Genomic DNA, 13559 nt, shown 5'->3' with positions numbered 1-13559 from the left:
AATAAAAAAAAAATGTTATTATTTCCAGACCCAATCCTGAATTTGGGGCAGAGAGAGCAAAGGGTAAGGTAGAGAGACAACTACAAACCCACTAGACAAGGAGAGGCAATCACAGAGAAAGAGAAATACAGCTGGGGGGACCCACTCAGAATGAGCCTATATAACAAAATTTTAAAATATGTGAGGTAATCTAGTGCTAAGAAAGACACCTACAAGAATTAGCACTAGGAATGTGAATTCAAGCAAGATAAAATTAATTTTATGGAATAGCATAACAAAGACTTTAAAATAAATTTATTTAAAGTACTCAAAAATGAAATTATAGTCTTTGTTTAAAAGGGAAAAAAAAGTTGTGTAAAAATTACAGAAATAATATAAGAATATGAGCCTGAAAAAGAACAGTTAGAAATACTAGTAATAAAAAATATAGTCATTAAAATTATTTAAAAATCTTACACAGACAAGTAAAAATTTAGACTGGACAGAATCAAGAGCAGAGTTCTAAAACTGGTAGATATTACTAAAGAATTTTTCCAAAGCAAATTATAGATTATAGATTGAGATGCTCTATAACAAGAGTCAGGGAACTATGACCCATGGGCCAAATCTAGCCTGCTGCCTGTTCTTTTGTACAGCCTCTGATCCAAGAGTGGTTTTTACAGTTTTTAAACAATGGAAAAAATCAAAAGAAGAATATTATGTGACACATGAAAATTATATGAAAATTTAATTTTCAGAGCCCATAAATAAAGCTTTATTGGAATATAGCCACACTTGTCTGTTTACATATTATTTTTTATTGCATCTGTTTATGACTACAATGGTAGAATTGAGTAATTGCAACCGGAACTAAATGGCCTACATAGCCTATTTATGTTTACTATCTGGACTTTAATGTAAAAGTTTGCACATCCCTGATGCAACATCCTAGTTTAAGAAAGAGAGGAAGAAATGGCACATAAGCTATATCTGAAAAAATAAGTGAGAATTTTCCAGAATTAAAGAAATATTTGGTAGTGAGAGAGATTTAATACTCTGCTTCTTAACCGTTCCTTATTTTAAGAATATTGATGGGCATTTGTTGGGCTATCACTGAATTTTACAATCAAAGGTTCACAGCCAATTGTACTATTTCACTGAACTGACCAATTAATTAGACAACTCATCAATCCAGTCAACCATCTGTTGTTGGTTCACTGAAATGATTGTTAAATTTTGCTCAGTGACATCCAGAAGCTCAAATCTTATAAATCTCAAAAACTCTCTAGGCTCCTACCCATCCATCTCACCAAATTTGTGCCCTCTCCTGAGACATTATATCATGAGTTATCTTGCTCACTCAGTTCCTACTGTCAGCCATGCCCTTCCCATAGTTCATGCTGCTACGTTTCAAGTTGCAATCTTTCAAGATTCAGCTAAGACATTATCTTGCTCATTCAGTATTAATTCTGCAAGTATTTTCTTCAGTGTCTGCCATGTAGCAGATGCTCTTCTAGGTGCTCAGGAAATAAGTAACAACCTCTGCCTTCAAGGATCTTACTATATTTTATAGTTAAGCAGACAATTAAAATACACAATAATAAGTTTTAAAACCAGGAATAGAAGAACAGAAGAAAAGCATATAACATTTGGGGGCTTGGTGCCTTCAAGGCAGTTTGCTCAAGGAAGATCTTAGATGGTACATTAAAGATGAGTAGGAGTTGGTTAGACAAGTATGGTGAGGGGTAGGAGAGCTGAAGGGCTCGAGATAAATGTAAGATGGCTGGCTAACACAAGTAAAGATAGTAGAGGAGATTGGTCATAGCTGTCATGAAAAACAGGATAAAGAGATAAAGAGCTGACTGGGAAAACAGAAAAGAAAACTGCTATACACACTGAGATTGGAGACCTTGATTTTTAGCAGCTCCATCTACTCAACAGCCTGGCATGGAAAAAACAGTGGTTCAAGAACCCATGGGTGGGGGCGGGGGGGGGGATTGTTCTACGTGGCATATATATGATAAAGGGATAATGAGCCCAGGGAATTAAAGAAGCTTTCAAAGGAATGGCTGAAAATGGACCATGGGACCAGGAGGAGTACGACACCATAATCTAAAGGGTAGCCATGGGAGTAGGTAAATAAAGCCAAGTGAAAGGTAAAATTAGGAAATGAAGCAATAAATAAAGGAACTAAGTGACCAGGACATTACTGGGTCATCATGTGAATGATGTTTGCACCCTGGATGATGGGAAATTTTGACTTGGGGATAGAGAGGAAGATTTAGTCAGATACCACTGTCTTCAATGATAAAAAAGAAATGATGCAGAAGAAAAAACTTACATACAACAAAGAGAGCCAGAGCAAACTGGATGGCATGTGCCTCAAAGGAGGCAAGCTCACTGCCACTTTCCTGAGCAAAGACATGACATGCGGTAGGCACTGACTTCAGGAGTCTCCTGCAATGGTTTTAAGGCAATTAGATAAGGTAGCACAACCTGCCACCAACTCTCTGTACCAATGTAAGAGAAGAGGAAAAATCCTATGCCAGGTGTTGCAACTCCTATCTCCACCAAGTCATTTTTTTAAGGTGCCAAGAACTGAGCAAAATGAAGAAGCATTAACCTCACCATCACAGGAGAAATTGTGCTTTGTTCATGTGAACATCTTCTCCACCAGATTAAAAGCTCCTGAGAAGGAGGAGTCAGGTCTTATTTTTTCTGTACCTAACTATGCTTAGCACAATTCCTGGCACATAGTAGACATTCAATAAGTATGTGTTGAGCTGGAATGAACTGAACTGACATTTGTATGATATTTAACAGTTGATCAAGCAGCTTCACATTAATTATTCCAGGGTTATAAAAGACTTTGCAAGATAATCATTCTCATAGCCCCATGTTCTTGAATGTTCCCTACCAGTTAGAATCAGCATAACTATTTCTCTCACTTTACAGGTAAGAAAAGTGAGGCTCAAAAGTTAAGTGACTTGTCCTGGTTTATAAAAACTAGCTACTGGTGAACATAGGACTAGAACCTATCAAATCCTGGACAATTTCTAACATAAAATGCTGTGGTAAACAGGGAATGAATTCCCTGATGGTCACTGAATGTATCATAACAGTACTGGTGGTGCATTATTATAACAGTATTATCACAGTATTGATAGCATAGTAATGCTAATATATGAATATTAACAATAATCAGGAGTGTACTTGTGATGAGCACCAGGTACTATACATAAGTATATACGTATGTACATAAGTACTATACATAAGTGTTGAATCACTCAATTGTACACCTGAAACTACTATTACACTGTATGTTAACGAGAATTTAAATAAAAACTTAAATAAAATGAAAAAATAAATTAAATAATAATCATTTATTGCTTCCTCTATTCTGTATCAGGTTTTACCTTAATAATCTATAATACAAAAATCTATAGGATGTGTATCATTATTCCCATTCTATACATAAAGAAACTGAGAATCAGAGATGCTAATTTATTCAAGGTCTGAGAGCAAGAAAGAGATCAATTTCAGCTCCAAACTAAAGTCTACCTGTAGCCAAAGTCTGAATTCTTTCTCCCATTCTATTCTGCCTCACAAATCATCTCAAGTTAGTCCCTGAATGCTATCTTGCCTAACTCTTCATCTTCAGTGTTCTGAAATCCATGGCAACAAAGTTTTGGCAGTTTTGTGATATGAGTGCTGAAAGCCAACCACATTTACTGACCATTATTCGTTATTATGTAGGGGAAAAATAAAAAGGTGAACAGAAAACAGAAAGAAAAGATATTCATTCACTCATTCCTTCTGCCTTTCACTAAATATTTAGTAGACTTCACCATGGGCTGGTCACTATTCTAGGCACTGGGGATGAAGGAGGGAATGAAACAAAATCCTGATCCTCATGGAACATCTATTTCAGCAAGTCCCTATCCTCTCAATCCATAATACCCACAACCAGAAAATAAAAAGTCTCCTCCACTCATACAGAGATGTCCCTACCTCTGCAAATGATGCTCATGCTCTTGGGCCCCCAGTCTTGAAGAAAGGCAGGCCATTTTGTAATCAGAGCCTGCATGAGGATGTCCAAGGGACTGGATTTTTACAGGGCCTAGAAAATGGCACCCACATGACCACTTGAGAGAATCTGCAGCCATCATTTCCATATATATGGAAATATATATGGAGGGGTATACATATAAGTGAAGAAAGCAGATGGTGAGCAAGCCTCAAAACACCGAGACTGAACATGCTCAAAAGATCCATCGCTCTACTGACTTCAACCTCAAGTTTACCGTTTGCTGAACTAAGATTTATGCTGCGATTGTACCTCTCAGTCTCAGTCATCAGCAACAGCAAACGGTTGTGTTTCCTTTTAAAAGGATTTTGTAATGTTGCCCACCCTCCCCCCACAAGGGCAGTCCTCTTCATTGCCAAGCCTATTTTTATGGTTCATCTCCAAAACAAGTGCAAAATAGTGCTGGCCTCAGATGAGCCTTCCCTCTTGCTGGCCACTGGAACACCATCTGTGAGTTGAGTAGGAACAGTAAACACTGCAGGTTAAGTAACTCATTACTAATATTTTCCTTGAGCTCTGAAACTTTTTAAACAAACAACAACAACAATTGTATCATAATAACCTTTCAGAGGTTAACAGCCAGCAGGTGGTCCAGCTCAGTTTAAATGCAAACCAGACAGCTGTTTGATTATCAACTGTTGATTCTTATGGAGATCTGGGAAAACTTCTTGCTGAAAAAGGGTCTTCTCTTAAAAATCCCTAATGAAACAACACATAAATGTCAAAATGACAAAAATAAGGAAGTGTGTCATGGACTAAGCATTTTAATGTCCTTTCTGGCTTCCTCCAGAGTGTACTCTGGATCTAGCCACATTTAATGGCACAGATTCTTAAAGAGGTGGTGCACAGCATGAATTTTTACGACACAAATAAAACTTGGAGAGGGTCACTTTCTCTGCCATAGTCAGTGTCCTCAGCAGATGTGTGGGAGGCTCATCTTTCCAACCAGCCACCCACACCAGTGTTTTACCTGGACCCAGAGGCTATAAGGAGCACACGTGTGAGGATGTAAGGAAATCCTGAGGTGTACAGCATTATCCTGTCTCCAAGCCATTAAGACATTGCAGGGATTCCCCTGGGAAGTCTTGGCAAAGCTAGAGAAAATTCCAAGGGCTGATAAAATGGTTTGAGAATGGCAGATGAAAAGTGTCTAATCAAAACCTTACATTAGCACCACACAGCCCCATGGATTGATGACTATGACTGTTTTCCTCCCTTGATGATGAAATGGGACAAAAGAAAATCATTCTCTAAATCAGTATTTAATTACTGGTCTATTATATTACAATCAGAAACATTTCAGAAAGCTCAGAAAAAACAAAGTTGAACCTTTTTACACTGAAATCTGCAGGGAATGATGAAATGCAAAACCCTTAGGACTCCAAGGAAAAAAGAGTTATGGAAAGGCAATCACCTTTTTATTTTTAATAAAAGGAACAAAAATGCAAAGTGTAAAAAAAAAAGAATTTCACAGCTCCTAGTTTAGTTGTAATAAGTTGGGAGAAAGAGGAGATCACAGAATGTGGAAAAAAAAAAAAAACTTTTTTGTTTAACTCATGTTTGATCAGGTTTTCTGACATGACCTTATAAGCAAGCAGTGGCAAAGAGCCAGATTCCCAGAGACAGGCTAAGAGGTAAAAGGAAGCACCCAAGATGTTTGGCAGGTCCTTGAAACTTTCTGCTACAGACAGAGGACTGTGAAAGTTGTAGTGCTTCATTCTGACAAAATAGAGCGTAAAGCCGTTTGAGGGCTTTCATACCACACTAGATCCAAGCAAAGGCTGCTTCTCAATTCCGGGAGGCCCTGAAGGTGAAACAAGCTATAATTAAAAAAAAAAAAAAATTTTTTTTTTTAATGTTTATTTTTGAGAGAGAGGGAGAGACAGAGCGAGAGAGCGAGAGCGAGAAGGCAAGGGGGAGAGAGACAGGGAGACACAGAATCTGAAGCAGGCTCCAGGCTCCGAGTTGTCAGCACAGAGCCCAACACAAGGCTCGAACCCATGAACCCTGAAATCATGACCTGACCTGAAGATGGACTGACTGAGCCACCCAGGCGCCCCAAAACAAACTATAATTTAATAAATATTCATTCCTCAATGAATCAATATATAATACATAATCTTCTGGGCAATCTAGAGCTACAAGTCAAGACAGTTTTGACCATTTGCTGCAGATTTCGATCTCCAAAAAAAATCACATGAAGAACCAACCAGAAGATAAAAACATAAAGGCATGAAAACTCCTTCTCTGCATTTCATTACCATGTTTGTTATACTCATAATTACTATTTAGTTAGGGAGTGTCCAGGAATGCTACATGGGGAACGAGACTTTGAACTTGATCTAAATGATTGAGAAGGATTTCAATCATGAAGGTTAGTTGATTCCATAGTAAGTTGAGAAGCACAAGGTAAGTGCAGAAAATGAAAACTGATACTGAGTTTACCTAGTATCCATACACATTTCTTCCTATGTTGCTCCTACCCTTTTTAAAACTCTAAATATAAATAATTAGTACCTGTGTACATATTTTTCATTTTAAAGTGTTTCTAATTTCTAAATATACATACCCAGGTGACTTTCTCTCTGAAACATTTACCTACCCCAGAAGTAAGCTACTGCAGATAACCTACTAGCTACCTATAATTACTAATAGTGTAACCATAACCTTACCTCAAGAGGTTATGCCCAGAAATCCCCATCCTGTATATGCAATATAAGTGTACAGGTCTGCGTTCAAGCCCCATTGTTATGCCGAGGTGATATTTGCATTTTTGTCATTCCTTTTCAGTACTTTCCTCATAAAGTCTGGTGAGCACCAGGGCTCCATTCAGCTCTGCTCTATTTTTTTTTTCTTTGGTTTGTTTGTTTTCTCTTTTCTTTCCTATCCTCCTGCCTTCTAGCTCCTCCAATTATGTGGCTTAGCTCCTATGGCCCATGGCCAAGAGACAAGCTCTTGTTAAGAATCATCTCTTGAGATTGGAAAGATGACGAGGAAAGTTCTGCTGCTAACCCAGATAAACATACCTTTACTCATTTTTTAGGGTTGTCATAACAAAGAACCATAGACTGGGTGGCTTCAACAACAGACATTTTCTCATAATATGGGAAGCTACAACTGCCAAGATCAAGGTTGGCAGGATTGGTTTCTTTTCTCCTTGATTTGTTTTCATATGGTCTATCTTCTGTTTTCATATGGTCTTCCCTCTATGTGTATCTGTATCCTAACTTCCTCCTCTTTTATAGTCCTACCGGATAACTTATTGAAATGCCTTATCTCTAAATACAATCACATTCTGAGGTACTTGGGGTTAGGACTTTAGTATATGAATTTTGCTAGGGACACAATTCAGCCCATAACAGTACCCAAGTCACCAAAATTCTTTAATTATACACTGCCCTCTCTGTAGAGAGTCTTTAGAGAATGCCCTAGGTATTTTTCATTTCTAGAAGGCCATGGGTAGAGACAGGTGCATGCTTGTCAGCCTTCCCCTGGCTACTTCCTACAGAAATCGCCAGTTTGTCTCAAGGCCTGATGAATTATCAAGAAAAGCATGAAAGTCTCCACTTGATACCAATGAGGAACTGGAGATTCAGAATGGTCAAGTGATCTAAAATCTTCTTAGACAGTCGAAAGAGAAGGACTTGTTTGTTTTTTTGACTTCCAACGTAGTGTCTTATAAATAAATGGGTGAAAATAAGGCAACATGTCACCCTTTAGGTTTAATAAAGGAAACAAATTCTAACATCAATTTCCTAAATATAATTAATCCCCTTAAAAGTCCTAAGTAAGGGTGATAATTTAAGACTGGTTTTGCTGAGTGTTTACCTTCATGGTATTTTCAGGATGGTGAGGAAGGTTCTGCTACTTAAGAATTTAACTACCTTACTTGCAGCAGGATGGCTGGCGTTTCACCCTTAGAATACAAGTTCTCTAACTTAATACTTTTCTTTTTTAATTTATCAATTTTGATTAGTTGTGATGAAAATTCTCAAACAAATATAACAGTAAAGATACTATCTAATGAACCACCATGTGCCCAATCATCCAGCAACAGTATCAGTATAGGGTCAAACTTACTTCATCTCTATTCCACCAACCCTTTCTCCTCTATGGGGAATTTTGAAACAACTCCCCATATCATGTTTAATACTCCAATACACGTATCTTTAAAAATATAACCATAACACTTTATCACACCTTAAAAAATAAAAAAAATTCATAGAAATTAAATACAAAACTTTTAAAACTTTATATTCGGATTTCTAATAATTCTTAAATAACATCAAATATCTATTTACTATTCACATTTCCCTTATTATCACACAATTTTGTAACAATTTGTTTGAATTATTTCCAAGTAAGTTTCTATGTATCTATTTGTTTTCTATTGCTGCATAAGAAACTATTCCAAATCTTGGTGACTTGAAATAACCATTTATTATTTTGCATGATTCTGTAGGTTGGTTGGGTGATTCTTCTGTTTCACACAGCTCTATTCAGCTGGCATCTTGACTGGGCTGGAATAACCAAGCTTAACTCTCAGGCTGCAGGTCTTGAGGAGAATGTCTAGAAGGCTGGGACCTCTCTCCCCCCATGCATTCAATCTAGGAGGGTAGATGTGCCTCTTTACATGGTGGCCCCAAGGCAGCAAAAGCAGCTGATGCCAGCCCCCAAAGACTCAGGCCTAGGACAATGTCAATTCTAGCATATTCTACGGGTTAATGTAAGTTAAAATCAATCCAGGCTCAAAAGGAGGGGAATAGACCCCATCTCTTAAAAGGAGGACAGGATTATTTAGAGATGGGAGAAATTACTGGTGACCATCTTTGCAGGGAAACAACCACATTCACCCATTGATATTTGATATGTTTTTTTTTAAATCTGTAATATTTGCCAACATTATTCCTTTGGCTAAGAGATCCAGAGGTAATTTGTGATTTACATATTTTATAGTTGTTCTATCAAGAATTTAGGTGCCTCCATTGTCCTTATAAGCTGGATGCAAATTATTTGACTCTTAATTACAAAACTTTAATTCTTTTTGTGTGTGTGGCACATGTTCAGGAAAAAAACACATATAAGTGAAAAGAAAAAAGCTCACACCACACAGAAATAAGCCATTAGGTTTTTGACATATGGATGTATGTATACACATATGCATGCATACATACAATTTGTGATTTAATCCTACCTATGTGAGCTGATACTAAATATACTGCTTTGTAAATATGTTATGTTTAACTTTGCAATATAGAATGAATAAATTTTCATGCATATGTGTAAAACTTTCCAACTAAAAAACAGATCTGCATAATGGGTCAAAACACAAAATCCAGTGAGATGCTGGTAACAAGGACACTACCTAAAAAAAAAAATTCCACCAGATATTTAAAAGTAAAACAAATGTCAAAGATACATCAGAAAACACAGAAAGCAAGCGGGGACCAGATTTTAATATCAGACAAAAAAAAAAAAAAAAGAATTTACGGTCTAGAACACACAGGATAAGAACAGCTGCATGAATGTCTTTGCTTCCAATGCATCATCGCAAACTTGTTTCTTACTCTTCTTATCTCTTTCTTAAGCCTTTCCCACTCATCTACGCCTCTTATTATTTCTTCAAGGTCCAAATGCCTCATGGGAGTGTCCTCTTTAAACCCCAAGCCAGGTTGGGTCAGCCCTCCTCTAAGGCTTCCTGTTTCTTGGCTTATACCTTCAGAAGGCTGAGGATTTCCCTCTGCCTCCTGTGGTACATGTTCTGAAGGGCAGTGTGCCTCCACCTTTGGCATGTTCTGTGGTTTTCCTTCATTTTCTTTTTGCATGTTGAGTATTTTTCTGTTATTTCTTTTGAATAAATTAATCCTAAAAGGATTAGGGCACTTTTGCTCCTTCTCCAGCAATACAGAGCTCCTACAGGGAAACAAGCCCTAGACTATAAACTATGTGATATGTTTCTTAAGTCATTTTTAATCTCTAGATTACTCCTCCATATTATTTTCCCTCTTGAAAATTTGTTTAAAAAGTCGTTTGTTCTCTGGAGTTTCCCAAAGTCTAGATTTTGCTGACTGCTTCTTCCTGCATTTTCTAATATGTTCCTCTGTTCCTTTTATTCTCTGAAAATTGGTAGTTAAATCAAAAAGCCTCATCAGATTCTGGTTTTCCCCCCCAAGATGAGCCATGTACCTCCATTAGGAGGAACAAAACCTGGTGTCTCTTTTATTGTGATATTATCAGATACTGATAATCATTATCTAGATCAGGGGTCTGCAAACTACAGCCTATGGACAAAATCCAATCAGTGCACCCTGTTTTTATAAATAGTTTTACTGAAACAATCACGTCCATTGCCAATGGCTGCTTCCACACTCCAATGCAGACTTGAATAGTTGCAATACAGACTATAGGGCCCACAAAGCTTAAAATATTCACTATCTGGTCCCTTACAGAAAAAGTTTATTGACTCCTGATCTAGATCCATCCAGATTGCGAAATCATAATTTTCTTTTTTTTTTTTTTACAGAATCATAATTTTCTAATTCTACCATTGCTTCTTTTTTATTAACTGAAACATTCCTATAAAGAGAAACTTCTTACCAACTACCTAGTTATCATATAGGAACAGCAGGATACATGCTAGATTGTCTACTTACCAGTTTTTAAAATAAGGTAGTTTCCTAGTATTCTCCAAAGGCAGCCAATGAAGAGTTGAGAGTATTTCTGTATGTGTTTGTGTGTATGTGTTGTTTTAAAGTATCATTATGAACCCGTGGATTTAAACACATTCCCTATGCTTCAATCAATTGCATTCAATTCTTATTAATGCTTAAAATTGTCCCATCTTTTCTAAGTAGTTTATTTAAATTGTCTCCTGAGTCTTTTTAAAATAATCCGCATATTACTGGGAGCTTTTATTACTATCTGGTCTAACAAGATGTTCCTGGCTAATCTTGTACATTTCTTTCCCCATACAGGGAATTATCCATTTCTCCAAGGAGATGTCATCCCTTAGTAAGAAATGATATTTAGTGAACAGAATCCAGATGCATGGGGTACACACTGATACTGGGGAAATTATTATTTCCAAGTCTTTTTTTTGAAAACAGAGCTTGAAAATATGTCTTTTTTTTTTTTTTTTAAAGAAAGAATACTATGAATTTATACTGATTCTTCTGATTCAAATTCAGGATTTTGGGATTTTTACTTTATCTCCTTGATCTTATACCTTTAGCTTTTTTTCAACTACTATGAAAATGTTAATTTTAAACAAACCAAAATAATACTCACTTAAATTATCCCATATACAAGAAAGGAATATAAGCACTATCATCAATAATATGATTACCAAAAATTTTCAGCTTTTTGTGTGTGTGGTTATTTTTTCTATTGGAATATATTCCACTGGGGTTATCCAATCAAATCACCCTGTTAGAAAGTTAAACGTATGTTTTTGATGAAAAAGGACATTTTGGCATGACTGTTTCAAAACAACTCAAATTACTGAGGCATTGTTTTTATTACCAAGTAATATTTGCAACAGAAACCATGGTTCCCCACCCAATCTCTGAACCACACCCCCAGACAGGATAAAGGGTGGGATGAGGCTCAGATATGAGGTGTGTCCATTGCATACATTACGAAAAACAAAAACAAAACAATGTCTTAAGAGGAAAAAACATATTCTTTCATTTTATTTTTTTAAAGTACAGATTCCCTAAAAGGAGTAATAATCCAAACTATTACTAGTAATTTACCCTTTCATATTAATGGGCTCTGCTAGGAACAGGGGAAGAAGTGTGAAGTCACTACCTAACCAAGGAAAGGGGAGTCAAAGAAGAAGGTGAAGGAAAAGGGGGAAAATGTGAAGATTCTCAGAATACAACTCAAAAACGTTTATTTCAGTGCTGAATCACTGAACTGTACACCTGAAACTAGTATTACACTGTATGTTAACTATACTGGCATTTAAACAAAAACTTAAAAAAAAAACTGTTTCTTTCTTCCTACTTTTCCTAAGGTTCACCATCAGAAGACAACCAGATAGAGTGGGGGTAGTCAGCATCCTCAAGCTTCCTTTAAATTACCAAATTGCTTTTGAGAGGCCTGACTTCTCTCTTCATGGGTACATTTCTGTTCCTTCTTCACACATGATCTTAGCCAAAAGGCCGAGAAGCGATGCATTTCTGTTCCTTCTTATTTCCTCCCTTTGTCAGCAACTAGACCCCAACACCTGACCTTTATTGCCCACCTGCTTCCATTCATCAACCTTTGTCCCACATTTTTCCTTAAACTCTTCTTTCCAGCTAATCCCTTAAGTCAGGCAAATGAAAAGCGAAACTACCCCTCCAGTGATAGTGACCTCCAACTGGCCCAGACCAGTTTAACCCCTGACTGAGGCCTACACTGACAGACCAGGGAATGACCTCTAGAATGACAGACAACTTCCTTTACCTCATTATAATACTAAAGTCCCTGCCCAAAGAGGAGCACAAGCCCCATTCATAGAACACAATGTATGCATAGGCATGCTGCCTCAAGGCTCATGCCAGACCCTATGCCACCTCTACATACAATGGCAGGGCTTCCCTATTTAGATATTCATCCTAACCTAAATAAAAGGAACCCATCCACCCTTGCTCAGAGAGTCAGAGCTTTGGAAACAATTCCCCCATGATCTCCTTATTTGCTGCAAATAAAGTTTTCTTTGTGAGGCAACTCAATCTGGTGCAATTTCTGACTCACCAAGCAGTGAACTCCTGTTGGTTTGGTTACACCTTCCCCTGTCCCCCTTTCTTCTCCACTATGCCTTAAGCCTGGATTTGGCAAACTATAACCAACAGCCAAACCCAAGTGCCACCATTTTTTTGTAAATAAAGTTTCATTAAAACATAGCCAGGTCCATTTGTTTACACATTGTCTATGGAGGCTTTCACACTCTAATGGCATAAGTGAATAGCTGAGAAAGAGACTGTATGCGCCACAAAAACAAAAATAGTTATTATTTGGCTCTTTAATGGAAAAGTTTGCCAGCATCTGCTCTAAACTATGGGTTGACACTAACTTCAACCTTCTGGGATATGGCTCAGCCTTTCTGAGCTTGCAAGATCACTAAGCATTAAACTTGCCAGTGAAAATAGGTTTACTACCTGAAGAGCACAGAATACCGATTCTAGAAATTGAACTAAACTCAGATTCAAGAACAGTGCTTGCTGAGAGCGATCCGAAGTCATAGATTCAACTTACTATTTTTTGAGAATTCTGAAATGAGCTAAAAAATCCTTAGGTACAACACAACCTGAAATACTCAAATATTTCAAATAAGGATAATAATGACCACTATCACTGCATACTTTTTATTTGCTAGGCACCATGCTACGGACTTTACAGGTCATGTATTATCTTCTTTAATTCTTATATCAACCCTAGGAGGTAGGCACTATGATTACCCATATTTTATAATTGATATGCACTTTAAAGGTCATGTATTAACTTT

At 37.1% G+C, this 13559-nt stretch overlaps 1 protein-coding gene across 1 annotated transcript; it reads right to left on the bottom strand.

The window, feature by feature from the left end:
- Window positions 1-9552: 9552 nt before the first annotated feature.
- On the bottom strand, window positions 9553-9891 carry LOC102970856 (transcription elongation factor A protein-like 8). Its single transcript, XM_007075340.2, has one exon. The coding sequence runs from the start codon at window positions 9889-9891 to the stop codon at window positions 9553-9555; it is 339 nt and encodes a 112-aa protein (XP_007075402.2).
- Between the last annotated feature and the right edge of the window lie 3668 nt (window positions 9892-13559).

The sequence above is a fragment of the Panthera tigris genome, chromosome A3 (genome assembly GCF_018350195.1).
Source record: "Panthera tigris isolate Pti1 chromosome A3, P.tigris_Pti1_mat1.1, whole genome shotgun sequence".
Classification (NCBI taxonomy): Eukaryota; Metazoa; Chordata; class Mammalia; order Carnivora; family Felidae; genus Panthera; species Panthera tigris.
This window is presented reverse-complemented; position numbering and strand designations above follow the sequence as displayed.